The sequence below is a fragment of the Pelobates fuscus genome, chromosome 6 (assembly GCF_036172605.1).
Source record: "Pelobates fuscus isolate aPelFus1 chromosome 6, aPelFus1.pri, whole genome shotgun sequence".
NCBI lineage: Eukaryota > Metazoa > Chordata > Amphibia > Anura > Pelobatidae > Pelobates > Pelobates fuscus.
Genome location: NC_086322.1, coordinates 188448458 through 188471944, shown reverse-complemented (window position 1 = coordinate 188471944; position 23487 = coordinate 188448458). Strand labels below are relative to the sequence as shown.

The window sequence follows — 23487 nt, the reverse complement described above, 5'->3', positions numbered from 1 at the left end:
TTCTTGCCCATTGCACACATTGATGACACAATATTTACATAGGATGAAAAAGGCACAGTTCCACAACTGGGGCAGTCACCTAGGAAACCAATGGAATATTCCTGCTGATTAATCTACCTCTATAGATATAGCTCCAAGTCTTACTACACACAGTCAATCTGATTATCGCCCTGTCCTCTGCATGGCATACCCTATAGTTGATCATGGAAATAGCAACTTACACATAGCATTTTGTATTGTGTCATACACATCCTACTATACTGTCTTACCACTGTGTGCCGTGACATTACATAAACATTAAAGGACAACTCCAAGCTCAAAAAACTACTTGCAGCCTCCTAGACCTAGAGTAACCTGTCAAATTGTTTTAGAATAGTTTGAGAATTTTCCTCCTGCACTGCATCCTATCCTCTCCTGAAGATGAAACCTGATGTATTCACTGAGCTAAACGTGGACCATGTTCACTGACAGAGACTGTTCAGCTGACACTTTCAGCCAACGAATGCAGCCCTGCACTGCCTTGTTTAGCTGACTGGAGCTAACTTGATTCTCCTGCAATAAGAATCTGGAAGGGACCAAGGTAAGTTGTCAAATCGTTTTAACACAGCAGGCTCCTTTACATTAATTGATATCCTCTTATCAAATCGTTATATTTAATTTTCTTTCTGCAAGGTATTAGTCTAACAATAGTCTGTTTTATGTTCTGAATACCTTTCTTTAATAATGTGTAATGGGATGGAGAGATTTTTACAAATAGTTTGTGTGTTGAGAAATCCAAGTGAAACCAGAGACAGACATTTTGTTTTGAATACATAAAATATTGCTGCACAGAAACTTATTTATATATTTATTGTACCATAAAATGTCATGCAGAGAACTCTTACAGTGGTAGCTGTTAGTACGTTTACAATGAGTTTACAATTAGTTCACAGTCAGTGGAATAGCAAAAGTGACTACTATGGTGGTACCATTTAGATGTATCTAGGTAACATTTTCTGTTCCGTCCACCAGGGTGTACTAGAGTAACATTTAATACAGAGTGTACATTTATTCCATAGAGGCACGTGGGCTACAAATACACGGTTCAATTCCTATAACTGGAAGGGTATTTAACATGCTATATAGATAACAGAAAATGCTATAGTATGTATCTTCTGCTTGCAAGCTTTTGCTGTGAGAGGCATATTCCATTTCAGGACCAAAAGATCAATCCATGATTCCAAGTTGGGTGCACTTAAAACACCAACACAGTTCGAATACTAGAGGAGAGAAAAAACAAATGTTGGAAATATTTCAGTGAGATCAATTAATTTGTTTTGAAATGCGATTCAATATGTATCTAACTCAGCCTCACCCCATTTAAAAAAAAAAAAAACAATTCTCTCCCCTTGCGTCTACTCGGACTCAACCTCAATTATCTTTCCTTCATGTTGTGTGCCAAGCTGTCAATAGCAGATCCATGCCTGTACCATCTTTCTTCTCCAACCAGCCACTTCATCTCTGAAGTTCCTGCACACAGTGGAAGAGTGTCCTGTGTGGAGAGGTGGCAGACATGACAGCGTCATATGATATGTCCTCTCTCCATCTCCCACACAACACACTGTGGCTGGAATCTAGATCTTCAATGTTGAGGTGGCTGGCTGTTGGAAAAAGAGTCCTCAGGGAGGCCTCAAAAGGTCAGGAAGGCTCATGTGCCTCTTAGAATAATATAAAAATAAATACATGCTGTTATACTGCTTCTTGCTCAAATACAAACATTACTATTAAATTCTTTGCAAATTCTCGGAAGCAGGTTTTTTTTTTTTTGCTAACAGTGCCATCAGGGTGTAAACTAATATCCATTAGTAGTGTACATGACCATTTTTATCTGTTTATGTCATACCCACTGTACGTGTACGATGTACAAAGGCAAATATAATTTATTTTATTTCCTCAGCAGCAAAGAGAAAAAATTATCTAAACTATGAGAAGAAACACAGAAACACAGAAAGGGTTAACCATGTATATTGATAGTAGTAGCCAATCACATCATCTCACAGCTTGTATATTCTCATGTGACCCTAAGACCCTATTTCTTTGATGACGATCTCTTTGATAATTATCTTAATTCTGTCTGTGGATAGAATTGCATGTACTTTTATTATTTGCCCTATTTCTGGTTTGTGTTTGTATTGCTGCATACCCCTATTCTCTCTTTGTCTGTTATACCCTTATTGTTTCTGTGTATTTGTTACTTGCATGTTTTGTGGTCTATTGATCTCTTCCTTCCCCCTTCCCAGGGCTGTCTTAACACATGGGCATGCCACGATCATAGGGGCCCTATTGGCTTGCCAACTTTTCAATATATTATTCTAAAGGTTTTTCAGAAACTTTAAACTATCTTTTTAGTTTAGGTGGACAGATCACCTCCATATCAGCTGTACATGCGATATTGCTGTTGCAAATGCAAATCTAGACCTTGCCCAAAAGAATGTACACATACTAATTGTACATAAGCAAGACAAAATCATCACACATAATTTGCTGAAGCCGTAAAGCTATACTAAAATTCTTCTCATATGTTTAACAGTCCATGTCAGTTGCCTCCCCTTGCTACCTGCTAAACAGTTGTGTGGATTAATCTCTGCTGTACAGCATGTTCTTTTAATGTTTAAACACTGATTTTGTTGGAGGTACCAATAAATATAAGCTTTATTTTATCAATAATTTACATTTTTATTACTGTGAGTGGTTGTGTAGTCAGGGCTCCAGTGCCCTGCTTTGCCCAGGGCCTACAATGCTGTTAAGATAGCCCTGTCCTTCTCTTTCATAGGTTGGATATAACCCTCTCCTACAGTAATTTTCACTGTCCCTGTGATTTTCATCAAGTTGTTGTTTTTTTCCCTGCACTCTGACTTGCTTGGGTCCTGTGTCCTTGATAAAATTATGGCTTTATGTCATGTTAATAATACAATCTGGTAATCATTGCCTCTGTGCTAATATTTCAGACCCAGTATGAAATATTGCAAAATAAGAGATGTCATAAAGAGTCTAAAGACGTTTATGTCGCCAATATTTTTGTAAAAGATTAACAAAAACAATGGAAAATTCTAATTGTGTAAATCTACATAATTTAAAATTGTATTTATCTCTGAACAGCAGTAATGATTTAAAAAATGTAAGTTTTCTCCTACATTTATCTACTTGCTTTACATCTCATGTTTACAATAAATGTTATGCTAACATATTGTAAAATCTATAATGCTTGTTATGAAGGAGGTAAATACCACAGGATAAAATAATTATTTATTCCTCAATATTAAAAAAACAAACAGAAGAAATACTAATGTTGCTTTCATAAAATAAATATATTTTTGAGAATGGCTGTACTTATTGTTATCATTATATTAAATTCCACAAACACATATGTTTATTCATTGAACCAGGAATTGTTGAAAATTAACAAGGGAAATGCAAATATCCAAACTGGAACATTTCTCCAATTTAGCTTTTAACTTGACTATTTTTTCCCTAAAACGTGCAGTTTCATTGTCTATTTTTCACAACTTATGGTTTAGTATGGCCAAAGTATAAGGTATGTGCATATGCCCACCTCTTGCCCTCACGCATTAGATCAAAAGCTTCATTAATTTTGTCAAATGGTAGTGTAAATGTAACCAATGCATCCAGATCAAATTTCTTTGACAAATAGTCAGAAACGAGCTTTGGGACACTATCCACACTCTTCCAACCTAGACAAATAAAACAAATAAAGAGACATGGGTTTAAATCAAACATACATTATTATTATTAATATTTTATTATAGTGCACTGTTCAAGAGCTTTTGATTCTAAAATAATGTTTATTTATTGAACAAACTAAGCACAAGTGGCAAAATAATGCTTCCAGATAAACATCTGAACTAATAGTACTGCACATATTTGAATAGTCATATTGTTCAAATGATTTACCTCCAAAGAAGGTAGCTTTCAAGGTCCGACCCATTATCAACTGGAATGGAGCAACAGGGACTCCTTCTTCGGCTAATGAGACTCCTACAATTGCACACGTACCCCAGCCCACTGTGGTGCACTCAAGGGCAGCTTTCTAGATACAAAATAATACAAAAAAAATAAATACAAAAAACAGTGCATTTGAAAAAATGAAACTTCACTTTTTAAGTTTGAGCATTTGAAACACAGAATAAAGTAAAATGATGTATGTATGTACAAATGAGTGAAGCATATGTAACACCATTAACATAAGAATTTGTTTAATTTCAAGCCACATATATCTATTACGGTAATCTCATATCCAAATTAATGACTCCTGGGATATAAGAGCAATATCTTTGACTATAAAATTAAGTACTCTACTCTCATAATATGTTATCATTAGAGAGTATATTTTTTAACGTAATTAAAGCTGGCATGTGGATGACTATAAGTAATTAAATACAAAGATAGATAGATAGATAGAAGTAAAACAAGAGACAAAAAAATAAAATAAAACCCTAGAAGTGAAATATTTAAGTCTATAAAACATCCTACCATGACTTCGATAATTCCAATACACTCAATGGAGAAATCCACACCACCACCAGTCAATTCACTTATGACCTGTTGGATGGGCTTATCGTAATCTTTTGAGTTGATGCATTCGGTGGCTCCTAGCTCTAGGGCTTTAGGGAACTTATCATTGTTAATGTCAATGCCGATGATCCGAGTGGCTCCTGCTGCTTTACAGCCCATGACAGCCGAGAGCCCAACTCCTCCCAAACCAAACACAGCACAGGTTGAACCTGCCTCTACCTGGAGAAATACGAAAGTAAGACACAGTTGCTGTATTGACCACTGTAGTGTATCACTTTTATGTTGTATGTTTGTTATTAAGAATTATTTTGTTATGCAGAATTTTTCCATCTACTTTCTGAATACCTCTATATTTTAATTTATTAATAGTGTAAGATATTTTAGCACTCTTAGTATACAACGTAGACATCTTTAACCACACATACTAAACTTAATTTCTTATGCCCTTGGTGAAGGTTATATAATAATAAATAATGCTCTTCTGTAAAAAAAAAAAAAAAAAACATATTTAGAAGTGTTCCATTAAATCTGAATTGCAAAACAAGAAGATGTAGAACTAATTTATTCTCACCTTATTGTTGACAAATTTAAACCTCTTTGGTTTAGAAAAATTTTGCAAACTGGGATATGATAACAATATACAAATATATCTGGGGCCAATACAAACCATTGTGTGGAAATCTATTCACAAACAGGAATTTACATAGGACACAAGGTTATGCGTTTAGACTGGAAAGTATATGGAATTCTCTGCCTGAAGAAGTGGTTTTATCAGAGTCCGTACAGATGTTTAAACAGCAACTATATGCATATTTGCCAAAATAAAATATTCAAGGTCAAGGATATAATTGTTCAATGTAGGGTAATAGTTTCTTGAGCCAAGGTTAAATCTGTCATTCTGGGGTCAAGAGGGAATTTTCTTCCTGGTTTGTTGCAAAATTGGAAGTGCTTCAAACTGTTTGTTTGCCTTCTTTTGGATTAACAGCAAAAAACAAATGCGAGGAAGGCTGAATGTGATGGACATGTCTTTATTCTGCCTATGTAACTATGTAACCTATGTATTTGCAAGGTTTTTGCCCAAATTGTAATTCTAGAATACTTCTGATTGATATTAAACAAGAACCACACTATCTGTAAAAGCTAGAAACTACTTCCATACACTGTAAATTACATAGTGTTAATGCCTTCAAGATTGTGACATTGTGCCAGGTAACATACAACATAGGTGCGCCTAATTGGTCTACTGCGCAATGGTTATAGAGATAAGAATCTAACATTAAAGTGATCCTGTGATGTTTTTTTCTTTTGGTTTTCCTTGGGAGGCTAGTGCACATGCATGACACTGCATCAATCAATGTAAACATTGATATTCCTGCAGAAGGGCAATGTTTTAATTTGAACAGCGTTTTTTGCCTTCTTTTGGATCAACAGCAAAAGCATATGTGAGGAAGGCTGAACTTGATGGACGCAAGTCTCTTTTCAGCTATGTAACTATGTAACAGACAGGGGATGTATTGGTCTGGGTGGACCTACAGTGTAGTTTAATGATTATAATTCATCCCTTACTACTTTTCTTTCATTTATAATCTTCTCTTCCCTGTGCCTAATATCAATAAATGGACGCAGCCATTTTGTTCTACCACAAATGTTGCTGTTTGCCCTTCTGTGTGATTATTTTAATGTATGGATTGTGGGTAAATCTGATTTGGCAAATTGACAACTTGTCAAATCTGATTGTGAATTTCTGTCAACTTTACAGCTATACATAAGGAAACGTCATCTCAACTTTTCTGTATGTATTTAATGAAAACGGAGTGCTCAGGAAAGAAATGAAAAAATATTTAAACACAGGGAGCTTTATAGGAGCAAATTAGATAAAGTTTATTTGTGACTGTAAGTATTTTAATGTGTTTGGGCGGGTTGCTAATTTTCAAGTGACTCAGTTAAATACATACGTACCATTTCTAATAAGTTCACTTTATACTGCTCATATGGTGCAGAATTCTACACATTGAACAATCAACAAGTTCTTTGTTTTGGTGTCCATAATAATCGCTCCACTTTTAGAGTTTTGTTCCACAACATATGTTTCTAAACACCACTTCTGTATCTTTCTCAATTCCCAACTCACATTTCTGTATCACTGTACAATGGATGATTCATAGTACCTTGGCAGTGTTAATAGCTGCACCATACCCAGTAGAGAATCCACAGCCAATCAGACAAACTTTATCAAGTGGAGCTGCATCATCAATTTTGGCAACAGATGTTTCAGCACAGACGGTGTATTCAGAGAAGGTACTGGTGCCCATGAAGTGGTATATTTGCTTTCCCTTGCAGGTAAACCTGCTTGTATTGTCAGCCATTAGGTCTTGATCAGAAATGGCAGTCTTAATTTTGCTGTTGAAAGTACAAAAGAATATTTGCAATATTACAATCATCAAACTATATTTCTAATTTTCGTTTTCACACATAGGTTTAAAACCTAAAGTCAAGTATGCAGTGTTACAATTGTTCATACATGTTCCAGTCTGGCTGATTACTACTAAGTAAACATGACAAAGTAACTTACAGTAGCGATGGTGCGCAACAACAAAAATCGTATTCACTATGGACCTCTTATAGAGAGTGAAAGTAACCCTGTGTACATGAAATGAGGTGTTTACAGCGTGGAAATATTATAAATAATGGAAATACAAACAGTTGTTGTGGTAAAACAAAGCACAATCAGTAGGTATACTTGCAAACATGGAAATCACTCTGACATCTATTAAGGAGACAAAAACAGAAAGAGAGCTCCTAGTGCAGCATAGTAATTCAACTCTGTGGAACACCTCATTTCATGTACACAGGGTTACTTTCACTCTCTATAAGAGGTCCATAGTGAATACGATTTTTGTTATTGCGCACCATCACTACTGTCAGTTATTTTATGTTCAAATCGTTTTACCAGGATTTGTTTTTGTTGGTTGCTGCATGTATTAAGATCCTTCTCCCATTTGCACCATACTATTTATAATCGTTTTTTCTTCAAACATGACAAAGTACTTAACATAAAAAGAAGAAAAAAGCTTAGTATTATAGTTGCACTGTATCATTGATTTGCTAGGTTCCACCACATACCACAATGCACTTATATTTTATAATACCAAGTCATAATGCAGAATATATCATTATCTGCCCACTTCACCAGGCATATGATATTTTGGAATACGATACTATATGAATAGTCATCTGTGCAAATATTTATGGGATATAATACATGCTTTTCCTCTGAGCAGTCCAGGGGCCCTAATCTCAGTAAGATCTGGGAAATACTTGTCCTAGTCGCAAATTACTCTTGGTCCTCAGAAGCCCCTGTTTTTTTGCCATGCAATCCCCCTGACAAATACAAACCCTAATTTTAAAACATCATGTACTATAAAAGATACATAATAGTGACGTGTATTATGAGAACGTAATTCAATTTTAGGGCTCTGGTCAGTGGCGGATCCAGAGCCTGATCTCGGGAGGGGCACTTGTAGATTATTTAAAGAAATAATCCAGACACAATAACCACTACAGCTCAGTGTAGTGGTTATGGTGTCAATGGTGGCGGGACCCCCTCCCAGAGTAAGTAGTCAAACCGTTTAAGAACAGTTTGACAACTTACCTGAGGTCTTCTGGGAACTGGGGCTGTAGTAGGAGTGGTGTGTGTGAGTGGTGCAATGTGTAAGGGGTGCAGTGTGTGTGTGAGGGGGACAGTGTGTGAGCAGTGTGTGTGTGTGTGAAGGTTGTAGTGTGTGAGTGAGGGCGGCAGTGTATGTGTGGTGCAGTTTATGTGTGAGTGTGGGCAACGTGTGTGTATGGGGCGGCAGTGTATGGGGAGCAGTGTGTGTGTATGGGGGTAGTGTATGTATATAGAGTGTGTGTGTGTGTGTATGGGGGAGCAGTATGTGTGTATGGGGGGCAGTGTGTGTGTATGGGGGGCAGTATGTGTGTATGGGGCAGTGTGTGTATGGGGGGCAGTGTGTGTATATGGGGGGCAGTATGTGTGTATGGGGCAGTGTGTGTATGGGGGGCAGTGTGTGTGTATGGGGGGCAGTATGTGTGTATGGGGGGCAGTGTGTGTGTGTATGGGGGGCAGTGTGTGTGTATGGGGGCAGTATGTGTGTATGGGGGGCAGTGTGTGTGTATGGGGGGCAGTATGTGTGTATGAGGGGCAGTGTGTGTGTATGGGGGGCAGTGTGTGTGTATGGGGGGCAGTATGTGTGTATGGGGGCAGTATGTGTGTATGAGGGGCAGTGTGTGTATATGGGGGCAATGTGTGTATGGGGGCAGTATGGGGGCAATGTGTGTATGGGGGCAATGTGTGTATGGGGGCAATGTGTGTGTATGGGGGTAGTATGGGGGCAATGTGTGTATATGGGGGCAGTATGGGGGCAATGTGTGTATATGGGGGCAGTATGGGGGCCAATGTGTGTATATGGGGCAGTATGGGGGGCAACGTGTGTATATGGGGCAGTATGGGGGCAATGTGTGTATATGGGGGCAGTATGGGGGCAGTATGGGGGCCAATGTGTGTATGGGGGGGCAATGTGTGTATATGGGGGCAGTATGGGGGTCAATGTTTGTGTATGGGGGCAGTATGGGGGTCAATGTGTGTATATGGGGGCAGTATGGGGGTCAATGTGTGTGTATGGGGGCAGTATGGGGGTCAATGTGTGTGTATGGGGGCAGTATGGGGGGCAATGTGTGTGTATGGGGGCAGTATGGGGGCAGTGTATGTGTGTAGAGTGTGTGTGATAAGGGAAGGGGGGCTTTTCTTTTTAATAATATATATATATTTTTTATTTAATTTAAATAAATATTGATGTCCCCCCTCCCTTCTTACCTTTACCGAGAGGAGGGGGGACATTTCTTGATCCCTGGTGGTCAGATGGTGATTCCCTGGTGGCCCAGTGGGGAGTGAACTCTAGCCCATAGCTCCCGGGCTAGAGTTCACTCTCGCGAGATTTGGAGCGTTGCCGTGGTTACCGCGGCAACGCTCCAAGCTCGCGAGATGAGGACCCGGAGGAGCTGCAGGCAGAGCTCCCGGGTCCTCTCTCCTCCCTCTCCCCTGCCGGCTGTCAGCATAATGCCTGCGGAACGGGGAGGGAGATCTCTGATCTCCCTCCCCGGTCCGCAGGCACATTGCAGGGCTGGCACCTGCATGTGCTGGCAGGGGTGAGGGAGACCGTCAATTTTCTCGGGGGGGGCAATTGCCCCGTTGCCCCCCCCCTGGATCCGCCACTGGCTCTGGTGGTATTTATAGACTACACAGCCTTTGGCCCCATGGTTTATTATTATGTCTACAGAACAATAAAACTCTTTTCTCCTTCTGCATAGCCTGGAAATGTGAGGTTTTGCAGAGAAGCAAAGGTCAAATTCAATTGAAAATCAGGTTTACTGTCAAAATTTACAGACTTTCAGCTGTTTGCAATGAACAAATCAAACAAAAGCAATTGAAATAGCTCAACACAACAAATGCTTCAAGTGGTTTCCCCACATTTAACTGAAAATGCAACTTATAATGACTCAAAATTATTCAACCACTTGATGGCAAGCATCTTTAGTAATTAGTAAAGCACCATTTTGCTGTTATGACCTGCTGCGAACAAGATGCATAGCAACACACCAGCTTCTGGTAGTGTTCTTTAAGGAATCTTAGCCCATTGTTCATGAGCAATAAACTCCAGTTCAGTAATAATCTTGGGTTGCGTGCTGCAACCACCTACTTTAAATCCAACCAGTTATGTTATGGCCACTGTTATGTCCACTGTAGAATTCTCCAGGACTTCTACCAAGCTTTGGTGGAATTTGAGGTATGCTTGGGATCATTGTTGGATGGTCCAATGACGCCCATGCTTCAGCTTCTTCACATATGGCATGACATTTTCTCCTAAGATTTCCTGATACTTCAACAAATCGATTTTGCCTTCCACAAGCTGCAAATTTCCAGTGCCGGAACATGCAAAGCAGCCCCAGAGAATCACTGAGTCAACACAATGCTTAACTGTAGGCAGAGTGTTCTTTTCAGCATATGTTTCATTCTTCTTCCTCCAGACACACCTCTGATCCATTTGGACAAAAAAAGTTAGAGAGGGGCAACATGGTTTCTAATGAAGGACAGAGTTTAGCACGTAGCGTTACTCATAATAGTAAGTCCATGATCAGCCTATTCCTAGGCAGTGGGAACCTGTAGTAATTACAAGGAAGTCCTTGAAGGCATCGGCATTCCTGGAGTGACATAAGGCCACCTTCCAGCCCCAGGCCTGTACGAGGACCAGCATCCACATGCCAAGGACTCAGAGACTTTGAGAGTCCAAGTCCACCTTAGAGCAGTGGATAACTGAAGGTCCTGATGGTCTGTCGCCATTGGTTGCGGTTCGCTACCTGTCTGTGTGGAGTATGCTTCAGGGTTGAGCCCCTGTTGGCCCTCAACCTCAGCGGGTTGTCAATAAGTGAGTCTGATCTATGTAGGAAGGCATTGCCTGCAGAAGGACCACACAACCCCCGGCCCTCGCCCCTCCATTTCTCCTCTAGAAATTCGCTGTGGTTCCCATACATTGTAAAGACCGCTCCACAGAGCCAGCGTAGAGCTGTGTAGTAGCTTGCTCAGCAGTGGAAGGCGAGTCTGCCATGTTAGTGTAAGTCACTGTGTTCAGAGGGTCAGTTTAAGCACTTTTAAGAAATCAGCACAGGTATGTGATAGAAGCCAGTGGGGCCCGGGAAAACCTCCACTGGTCCAGAGAGGTGGAAATGGGGCAACATGTGGCTCGTGAGGGTAGAGTACTATGCGGTGTTGGAGTGGACAGACACTCAGGTCTAGCAATTCCATTAGGCCTCACTCGATTTGTCAGAGCGTACCAGCCTCATCGGGGTAACAGGCCACGGTCCACAAATAAGTTAAGATTTGAGCCAATCAGACACCACTAGACTAATTCTAGGATCTAGGAGCTAGGTGAGGTGCTCACTGGAAATGTGACCAACCGCCATGATGCACAGGCCCCGCCCTCCTTATTTATATATTTTGAGCATATTGGATCTGACTTTTCCTGTGAATTAGGGTCAGTAGTTGTGTATGTCTTGGAGTTCTGGCATGGAAACCTTCTGCGTTTAATACTCATCTTCCTGTGCTCACTGAAACCTCAGTGCCTGTTGCCACCAAGTCTTGATGCAGGTCTTTTGAAGTCACTCAAGGGTTTTTCAGAACCTGCCTTCTCAGAAATCTGGTTGCGGTAATTGATAGCTTCTTTTTTCTGCCCCGTCCAGGTAGTGTAACCACTGTTCCTTCAACTTTGAACTTGCAAACTATGCTTCCAACATTGTCTCTAGAACATTCAGTGTCTTTGCTATTATTTGCACTGTGTTCTTTTTTTGGGAAGAGCAATGATCTCTTCTCTAAACTTTGTGGACCATTCTTTTGACATTGCCATATTTCTAACATGCAGTCAAACGTGACACTCAACAAACCCGTAGCCAGTTCAGGTATTTCAGGTATTTCCAGCTCAAGCACAAATGGTGCAACTAATAAAGCCCTTGATTAGTTGCATCAGGTTTGCTTGAGACAACATCTATTTTTTTTTTATATTTGTGCTGTTTTGAGGGATTCTATTCAGAATGTTGAATAATTTTGAGAGTGGAGAAGTTATTATAAGTTGCGTTTTCCGTAGAATTTGGGAAAACCACTTGAAGCATTCATTGTATTGAGCTATTTTGATTGCTTTTGTTTGATTTGTTCATTGCAAACAGCTGAAAGTCTGTAAATTTTGACAGTAAACCTGATTTTCATTGGGGCTTGAATAATTTTGATTACAACTGTACATATGGTTGTCTTGCAGCTCACCATCCTCTCCACTAACCCCAAAGCAGAAAAAGGGACAACACAATATGTCTATGGGACCATGCATTCAATACTGCCGACAGACCACCTGGGGTGCAGGCCACCCACTGCTCCCCCATGCTAGTCAACATCCCCCCACTGGGAACTCCACAGCACAGTGGGCTCTCAGGGATCTGCCAGTCCATGTGACCCCCCCGACTCGTGTAGAGTCCACAGGCCAGCTGTCATCTGCACTTATGCCACACCGTCAGGGCCCCGATAAGGCAAAATGGGTGCCACCATTTGCCCCCTCCATCACAGGCCTTTAAATGTTTGCATGGCACATCTAATTTTCACTAGGTGCAGAGAAATTACAGCCTGACTGCACTTCATTATATGTAAATATAATGTGTATCTACCTAACCATCAATAATGCTGCTAAATAGCAAGCAAGCTAGCTAGATAAATAAGTAGACAAATAGTCAGACAGACAGATCTTACCTGATTTTTTGGCAAAGGTTGGTTTTGGGATTCAAACAGAACTTACATTCACCACATTGGGGGATATAGAGAGGAATTACTTTGTCACCTAGAAGACACAATACACAATGCATTTGCAGTTTGCAATGGAACTTTTAAAGTGACCTGCACCTAGTAGAGGTGACAACCACAATGCTCCCCCACCATACCATCATGGATACAGCTCCTCTACTGTGCCATACACTGAACCAACAGGGATAACACTCCGTTCTTGTCAAAGGGTTAGCAGGAGGGGCAAATTGAAAAAAGGGAAGATGTGTTGGGAGGGTCCCCTCTCACATACTCAGCCTTCTCCTCTAACACACACACAGCACCTTCTCCCTCCCACAAACAATACTCAGCCACACTCAGCCTCCTCCACACAGAAAATTTAGCCACAATCAGCAACCACTCGCACAAAATCCAACCACCACACACAGGACATTCAGCGTTTTCCTTACACATACAACACTTAGCCTTCTTTAAACACAGCCACACTCAGTCTTCTTTACACACACAGACACTCAGCCAATTCACACATGTACATACACACACCACTTAGACTCCTCCATTCACAGAACAGAGCCCAGGGCTCTTGGATGAAGCCAAACTGTACATTCTGCCTATGGCCCTGGGCAATCTTAATCAGGTTCTGTTTCTCAGAGTCAGAGTATGCATATGGTGGCATATTCAGCTGCCTAAAGCCCAGGCTCAGACAGACTGTAAGAGGGCCCTTAACAAGACAGCAAAAGATCACCATGCTCCCTGTGCCCTCTTCCAACATTGAGGAATCTTTGTTGTATGCACCTGTATTGGATGAAAAACACTTTAAGAACTCCCTCATGGCCTCTGGTGCTTTTCAATGACTCTGTATGCCATAGTCAGCGCTCTTGACCGAGTCATTGACCGAGCACCAAGATTATGAGGGAGCTGTTAAAGTGATTTTCAACTGATAAAAGAGCAGATCACAATGCTTACCTAGTGGGCCCATATCTGGGTCTGGAGATTTAGCTCTGGTTGTGACGGAGCCCTCCATGAGACAGCAAAAGATAACACTGTTTAGCATTGTGCCCCCTCACTTCAACAAGAGTGCTTTATGGACTGCCCCTATATTGGGTACAGATTGATGTAAGAACTTTCTCACAGTCCTCTAGTACCACTCAATCATTCTTAAAGTGATCTATACCCAATAGAGGTGTAGACCACAATGCTCCCTCACCGATCCACCAGGGATTCAGCTCCTCAGCTAACCCTCTACTGGACCACCAGGGATTACACCCCCTCCTTCCAAAAGCTAAGCAGGACTAGGGAAAATTAAAAATCCCATCTCACGAAACGTTACACACAACATTGAGTCAAACTCAGTCTCCCCTATGCACACATACCACTCAGACTCCACACACCAAATTTAACCACTACACACACCACTCAACAAGCAAACTCAGACATACTTAGCCTCTCCCTCCAACATACACAACAATCAGCCGCTACAAACACTCTCACACACAACACTCAGTCCCCCCACCCACATATAGCACTCATCAATCACACACAACACTTACAGAAACAGAGCCCAGGACTCTACAGGGGGGCCCAATCTGGCATTACTTTGTAATCATAAAAGGTATTGTGTTCTAGGATATTACCTGGCTTTACTTTGGTGACACCTGGTCCAACACTTTCCACAATACCAGCTCCCTCATGGCCGAGGATCACTGGAAAAAGACCCTCTTTAAAATGGGTGCTTACAGCATGGGCGTCAGTACGGCAAACTCCTGTGGCAACAATCTGAAAACCAGTAAGACATGATGGGTAAATATTAGGCAGTTAATGCGGATAAAATGTCTAAATGAATAATGCATCCTAGACAACTATAATAAGAAGTGTAGACAGAGGTAAATTTATTCCCCTGCGAGGACCCAGCTTTGCTACACTTTTGGCAGGTGCACTCTGACTCCAGCAGACTAATCCTTAATACATTACTGCCATGCATCTTCCTTGTTGCATGAAAAAAATACCAGCATATGTATCAGTAACATACTGAACAAGTGGTAATCCTAAGGCTCAGCGTCTAGAATTATGCACCCATGTTGAATAATTCAATTCAATGATTCTTGGATCCCAGAGCTAACATTTCATTTGTGGTGACTGTGTCTAAATTGTTCAGTCACACATATGCTGATACTATTATTATATAACTTGTCACTTTCACAGTTAATTCATGGTCACCTTGATGCGGACTTCATGGTCTCGTGGTGGTGCAACTTCCACTTCCTCCACTGAGAAAGGCTTGCCTGCTTCCCAAGCCACTGCAGCCTTGCATTTGATAACCTGCAAATTAAATGTGTTATACTTTAGAATACACGTATAAATGATAACGTAACCCTAAATGCATAGGAAATCACTGATTTTTGGAACATTTCAGAAAAATAAGCTGCTAGTTCTAAAGCACCGGATTAGCAGAATTCACTATCTTGTTTTACATCAAATAAATAACTTGCATAAGCTGAATGTAGACTTGAAACTTTTACAAACAAAATACTTTGGTCTGGTAGACTAAGCTCTGGAGATTGTCTTGTGACTTTATTTATCAACACTGCCACATTAAATCGTTACCATTTCCAGTCAGGAGTAGATTCTCAGTAAAAGTGAAATGTAGTTATATTTGTTTCTGACACACTTTGTTTAAAGTTGCTTAGATTCTGAATTGGAATATCTGGAATGTTTTGAATTGTAATGTTGTGCATAAATGTGGGTACTGCTGCGTTAACTCACTATTCATACTGTGGATTTAATGCATAAAATGGATGTTTGAAGACACTGACTTTTCGCAAGCTTCAAGCTTTTCTATGTTGGAAACAAACTTGGTGAATATGTATTATATATGAGACTGTTAAAAGATCATTTACAATGTAAATACAAGTACTGTGCATTACAATTATAGGCAGGAAAAACTTTGAAATTAACCCCTTAAGGACACATGACATGTGTGACATGTCATGATTCCCTTTTATTCCAGAAGTTCCTTAAGGGGTTAAATGTGCACATTGAGATGGATTCTGGCACACTTGAGTACTCCTTGATAGCTGAAATGGTTTATTTGTATATATTATATTTATATATACACTGAACAAAATTATAAACGCAACACTTTTGCTTTTGCCCTCATGTTTCATGAGCTGAACTCAAAGATCTAAGACTTTTTCTATGTACACAAAAGGCCTAGAAAAAGTCTTAGATCTTAGAGTTCAGCTCATGAAATACACACACACACACACATATATATATATATACTTTAAATGCAGTGTTTTTGTGCCATGTTTAAAAAAAAAAAAAATGCATGCTTCTTAAATAAAAGATTGATTTGACACCAGGGGGAAATTTATCAAGGCAAAACAGTGTTACGTTGAAAGATAGTCTTTAGGTTCCCATAGTGGTTGCTTCATATTTGGTACTTTGCCCCTGAATAGCACCTGTTTTTTCCTTGATAAATCTCCCTTCAGTACTCTAAAATTAGTTCTTCCAATGTTGATGAAACTGTGCATTGATTAAAGCACATTTGTCTTAGCTTGAAGTGCTTGCTATTAAAGCACCATATAACATACATGCAGGAATCTGATCAATGTTAAAGATAAATGCATGTCTGTGAAATGAAAACTACAAGATTAAATTGCAACGGTAGAATTAGCTACTCAATACCAGTTTGCATATTTGTGACCTTTTATGTATGCATTCTAACACAATATATTTATATACCGTAGATCTCCTGCACAAAATATGTAGATTGTTTTCTGAGAGTGTTTGGTCTCCTTTTAACTGCATAACGTTTAACTACATGTACTTTTACACATCATGTGTCCTTGTTAACTAACCCATGTAGCGCTGGCATGACATAATATATAACTCAATTTATAAACTATAACAGAATTTTAATGTAAATATATGCAGAATTACATAAGGAACACTTCAAGCACCGTAACCACTACAGTGTTTATGTGGTTATATTGTCAGGAGTACCCTGGTGCCCTCAGCCCCCACATAAGTACTTTAGTCAAACCTTTTGGTACTGGTTCCCTAGGTTTCTCCACCACTTGCAGCTGGAAGCTCTATTTTCCGAGCTAAGCCCAGATGTGCAGGGCTTAGTTCATTTGCTTACACTTAGAGCAATCAGTTGATGTTCTCATCCAATGAGATGGTCATGTACTTCAGGGCTTAGCTCATGAGAAATAAAAAAAAAATGCTCATTGCAGGAGCTTCTAGTTCTAACCTCAGCCTTAAAAGAGATGGGGAATGGAGCCCATTGAGCCAAAAGTAAGAAGTCAAACTATTATCATTATCAACAGTTCGACGGCTTAGATTGGAGGGATGCCAGGCATTCCCGACATCATAACTACTAGGGTCTTCTAGTCTCCTCTCCAGCCATTGAAGGGACAGAGCTCACTCTAAGGGCCATTGTTTCCCTGCAAGGGCTGGAAGGGGAGATACTTTGATCTCCCCTGTCAGCCTTAGCCCATGGCAATCGCATTGCCATTTGCCCAATGGCCAGACTGGGCCAAACTGTGCCTGCTTGGGACTAACATGGTTAATATTTAAAGTCTTACTTCTGGACTGCATCAGTAGTCTTGTTAGCTCCCACACAGTTGCTATGTCCACATTGCATTTTTTGTGAAAGCACTGCCAAATATTGAAAACCAGATGTCTTATTTGCTAACTGTTCTTGCACACATCCATTGAGAATTCAGTGCTTAAAAAATACACTACGTGGCCCATTAAACTCTATACTCCTTGCAAAATTTAAGTTGCCCTATCCTTTACCTTACTGAACTCAGTTGGCATTAAATGGTATAATTAGAGAGCTTAGTTCAGTAGAGCTAATGGAAATTACTGCTGTCTGGCATTAGTAGTGGAAGCAGAGAGTGACGCCCGGTAGATCACACGTAAGAAGTCAAACCATTAAAAAATGGTTTGTATTGAGCTGTAGTGGTTATAGTGCTTGGAGTTTTCCTTTAAAGTTGGCTATATTTACTTTTTTCAGTTTATTTGATTGTGCATGATGTGGTATTAAACTCTTTAACTTTGTGTTGGGTTTCATATCTTGTTGTATATATAAGGTTTTGTTCTTTTGTTCTACATGTATTTAAAAGCAAAGTAATAAATTAATAATGAAAAGCATTAATTTAACAAAACATGAAAATAAAAAGAAGATACCATTGTGGTAGCTTAGAATAGTATATATTTAAAAGTAAAACATTGTCTAAAATCAAGGTGTCCATTGAAACGTCTCTATGTATAAATTCAATATCAGTGAAGTCTTTATGTGCATATATCTATGGCCAAAATCTTTTGCATTTTATGCGCTTAGTTAAACACTGATTATGTTACATAACATTGGAAAACAAACATTTAACTGCTGAGCCACAATGTAAATGAAGGTTATTCATAAAATATTAACAGATCACAGCTGATTTTTCATGACCCGTAGTAGTATGTCAGTTATAACTTCAACCTAACATTCACCTTCAAACAAGTATATAAAAAGGTTTACCAGTTTTATGCACGTATGTACTATATACTGTATTTGCTTGACATATTGCCACATATTAAACTGAAAGATTCCTGAATAAAATTATCCAGTGGAATAATAATAACCTGTACCCCGCAGCACACTATTTTGATGCATTGAACCATTTTGTTCTTGCTAATAGTGAGTATATTAACTTAGTGACTGTAGTATTAGAGAATACACATGTTGACTTTGAGGATGTTTAATACTTTGAAATTAAAGTGTCCATATAAAATATACTACTGAACATATGTTCTGCTGTAAATGGACATTATTTAATTATATTACAGATTGTCTCACTCAGTGACATCAAAATGTAACATTCCTAACCTGTTACATAGAGGTTAGCTACTTTATCCATACAGAGTGCTTGCTGATGGTAGCATGGTGGAAAAATGAGTAGATAATTGAGTATTTTTAAGTAAAGGTAATAGAGTAAGTTCAGTGCCAAGCTCCCTTGTATTACACAAATAACAAATAAAGCATGTTTGACTGCACGCTAGACACATTCTGTGCAATTTATTTCCTAGTGGCTGGTGGACAAATGCATAACTATTTGGATCAAATATGGTGGCCTTGGCGGCCGTTATGGATGGGATCAGTCTCATATGCACATGGTATAGAGAACTGATCAGGGATCTGATTGGGGTTTTTTCTAAGCTTTTTGTTTTTCTTAGAGTACTCGTATTCTCTGTTTTTGCAATTTATATGAAAAGGGGAGGAGGGATCGAAGCTGACAGTTAACTTTAGAGCTGTGGAAGACAGAAGATGTAGGGTTGGATTAAGGGGAGGTGATGGAGATGCAAAAGATAAGAATAATAATTCAGTTGTGGGTGGTGTTTTTATGGAAAACATTCAGGAAGAGTTAGTCAAAACAAAGGGGGAGATGCTAGATATGAAGGAATAGGTAAATAAATTGTGTATGCCAACCATAATTAAATTGATACTGCATAGAGGGAGAAAAGAAGAGTTGCCAATAACTTAGCTTTGAGGTATACATTCTGGCGGGAGATTTACAGAACTAGGAAATGTAAGAAAGACAGAATGAGAGACAGGTCAGGGTAGATGATGACGGTGATACTGAAGTTAGCCAAATATCAACATAATCAAAACAAATAGAGATGTTAAAGAAGATGAGTACTGAGCAGTAGCAGCTGATTAATTTTAAGATGGTGGGGTTACGAAGTCCAGACACAGAAACTGACTCCAGAAGGCATTAGAAGACAGAGGGTGTTCCTCTTGTTAGACACATGTATAGTAGACATAGTGTTGATAGTGGAACTGAGCTTGGTGACTTTAGATATTCTCAGGTAGCCTAGGGCTTTGTCTTTTGTGCTGCATACCTGGATTCAAATCTTGTAATGTGCATGAAACTTTTTATTTTTTATGATTTTTGCTAAATCAAATAAAACCAATCATTGTTTAACACATTGTATGAAGTGAATATATTACACACACTGGCCCTGCTAGAGATTAAACGGGCATTTTAAAAATCACCTCTATGGGCATACTGAGCATGCCTACAGATCTCTCTGATTGGATAGATGTCACAAATGACCTAAATTCTACACAAACCAAGTTGCCTCAACAGCATTTCCGAGTAGCCATTATTCATTACCAGTGAATCAGTCTGTTCTCTAGTAGAACCAGGGGAGGGAAATTATAGCACTGCAGTACTGTATGGTGTATGCTTACCATTTATAATGGAAATTTGCAATTTGCAAGTAAAATACCACCAGCATTTATATAGGTGCCCCTGTGGATCAACCACTACTAGCCCTTGTAACTGAGAAGATTTATTTTTAAATAAGGAAAACATAAATCAGCCAGATGTTAGATAGAATATATGTATCATTGGATGTTTTTTTTTAATGAGTGACTACTACTTTGGAGGAGTACAGGTATCATCTAGAGGTGGGTCAGCAGTTAAAATAGGAAAGAAGTGGACTGAGGGAGCCATGATGGTATGTTAGGTTGGGTGTAGGATGTGGTGTTGGGTGGGATCACTTTATTAGAGCATGGATATTATTATGGGAGACACTAATGATTGATGTAAGCATAGCTTAACTATAATTATAACTTAACAATTATAACGATGTTATAATGTTGAGAATGTTTGTTAAAAATAAGATCCAGTTTATCATAAAATATATTTAAGTTTCTTATGAGAAAAAGCAGGTTTGACAGATTACTGTCCTCTTCCAGAGATTGGAAAAAGAGGATGGTCTCTGTTATCTACACTGATGGAATTTGAGGTTTTGAGGGAGATTATTACACCACTTGAGACTATATTTGTTTCTACAGGGGGAGAGAGAAAGGAAAGGTCAAAGGGGTGATAAGTCAATTTAAAGTTGACTGTGCTTTGAATAAACTAAAGTAACTTTCACTGTAGATAGAATTATTGCTGGCAAGATACCAAGATTCGGGAAGCTGCCACATGTGTTTTTCAACATTAACGGGACTGTTAAAAAGAAAACGAGTTCTTCATGATAAACATGCCACAAAAATATTTTGAATAGCATGCACAGATAAACCACAACAAATTACAAAATAATTGAGTAAAAGAGGAAAATAGAAATTATGTAAGAAACTGAAAAATACATATCATGAAGTTACTTAATAAGAATACAGCTTAAGCATTCAATACTTACATTTCCGTTAAATATTTCCTATAAGAACTACATTTCGTTATTAAAATCACTGTACAGGGATGTATTTAAATAAATAGCAGAAAATATATCTCCCTATAAAAATCTTTGTTTTTTCATACTCTGTTAAGTGAATAAACCCTGCAATGTCTGGACTGGTTTCTGAATACTCATATTCTTGTGTGATTCCAAGACTCTTGCCAAATACGCACTTAGTACATGTAGCCATGTCAGGAAACTGAGAAATATTATTATTTAGTTTCAATCCTATTCCAGCAAGTTTAGAAGCATACTGTAGATGCTGTATATATATTAATGTGATTGATCTAAATATTAAATCCCCTCTACTGGCTGGATACAAACAAGTTTTGAGATGTATGTAATGTTGATGTCTCCTGTAGCAAACACTGGAGTTAAAGAATAACGTGATAACTGATTTCCACTATTTGTTCTCGACTCAGTGTCCTTGACTCTCTACCCATAGACTTGGCATATTCAAACATTTCACTCTTTAACATTCATACTAGACCTATAGAGCTAGTTTCTAGATAATAATTTTGCCTGGAATTAGTGTTGCAGCTTTAAAACATTCATTAAAAGTGAATCGGCTGTTTTCCTTACTTTCCCGACTGTGCTCATAGTGAATTCTCTGTGTGACTCTCTCAGAGGTGCTGGATGATGTACAGAATGCTCCCTTCAAGTGCACCTTCACACAGTTCCTGATATGGGTTAAATATCCTTCTGTTTATCCAGCCCATATTCCTCCCAGACTTATCCCGCCCACTCTTCTTATCCCTCTTACAGATACTATGTTAGCAATAACACTATATATTAAACAGACACTGTTATTTAGCTAACCATATACAGAATACTTAAACAACAGAAGTCTATTTTACAAGCTCTGCCGTGGAAAGCAAAACCATTTTGCTTCATAGCCATACAATATTTAAAAATCTTTAATAAAACCAAAGTCAAAACATTTACATCTAGGTGTCCAGTAGGAGAATATATAGTGTTTGTGAGTATAAATAGAAACATTTAATTTATAGAGTATTAAATTAATTATTACAATAATGAAGGGTGTGTCTTTTTTATTTTTACATTAAGTGCAGATTTCAATAGAGACTGGAACTTTTATAAATTAACCTGTTACATGACCTTGACCGCCTTGCAAACACTGCACTGGTGAGTCTATGATTGAACAGCTACAGAAAGTTTGGGTTGGGGAAGAAGTGTCAGACTTGCAAAGGCTTCGGACAAGAGATCTGCAACATCTGCAAGCTGTTTTTAGATATACTCCCAATGAAAATTACACAATTAAATGCATGAACTTTTCCATTAGAAGAATATCTATATCTACTAAATTATAAAAAAAAAAACTGAAAAACATAAATATATTTTTTGTATTATCCTTTAACCCCTTCCCGACCATGGACGTTAACTAACGCAGACGTACCTGGTATGTCCACTAGTAAATCCCCACTTACCTGAATCCCCCGCCAGTGATCGCGATCCTGGGAGCTCAGGCAGACCCCCTCTGCCCGATCCAGCTTGTGCAGTGCCTGCAGGGGGCCTGCCTGAACTCTCAGGCAGTCCCCCTAATGCCTGTACAAAACTTTCAAAAGTTTTAAAAATTATTAAAAAGTTTGAAAAGTAAATAAAAGTACTTAGATCATATATATATTTATAAATAAATATATGATCTAAGCACTTTTATATTTACAGACACATGCATAAATCATTATTAAAAGTGTGTTTTAATATTAATCTATATAATTATATATATATTAATATTAAAATACACTTAGAATAACGTTAAATAAATTGAAAAAAATAAAAATAAAAAAAATTAAATTAAAAAATATATATCAGTTTAAATTTTTGTAACTTTATTTTATGTTATACATATATATTTAAATCGAATCGAAATACATTTAGAATGAAGTTATAAATACATATCCCCTTAACGACCGTTGACCTACTAGTTACGTACAACAAAAAACGGTTAGTTAAGGACCGCAGACGTACCTAGTACATCCGCGGCAAATATGAGCCCTGGACTTACCTGGACCGTCGATCCACGGTGATCAAGGCCAGCTCCGGCAAACCCTGGCCCTCCAGGGCCATGTGATCACCATGATCACATCGTTGCAATAGAAGTCTATGTAGCTGCCAGCAGGGGGGACTGTCTGAGCTGTCAGACAGTCCCCCAGGCTGCTAAAAAGTATGTATATGTGTGTGTGTGTGTGTGTGTGTATATATATATATATATATATATATATATATATATTTATAATGAGGTTTATAATGTGAGGTTTGTTTTATAAAGACTAAAATCCCAC

At 38.7% G+C, this 23487-nt stretch overlaps 1 protein-coding gene across 1 annotated transcript; it reads right to left on the bottom strand.

The window, feature by feature from the left end:
* Positions 1 to 833: 833 nt before the first annotated feature.
* Positions 834 to 21872, bottom strand: LOC134614618 (all-trans-retinol dehydrogenase [NAD(+)] ADH4-like). Its single transcript, XM_063458603.1, has 9 exons — positions 21767 to 21872; positions 15164 to 15265; positions 14581 to 14722; positions 12917 to 13004; positions 6741 to 6972; positions 4531 to 4791; positions 3952 to 4087; positions 3593 to 3731; positions 834 to 1259 (listed from the first exon to the last, which is right to left on the bottom strand). Exons 1-9 carry the CDS (start codon positions 21782 to 21784, stop codon positions 1235 to 1237), a joined length of 1143 nt encoding a protein of 380 aa, XP_063314673.1. The 5' UTR covers positions 21785 to 21872; the 3' UTR covers positions 834 to 1234.
* Positions 21873 to 23487: the final 1615 nt, after the last annotated feature.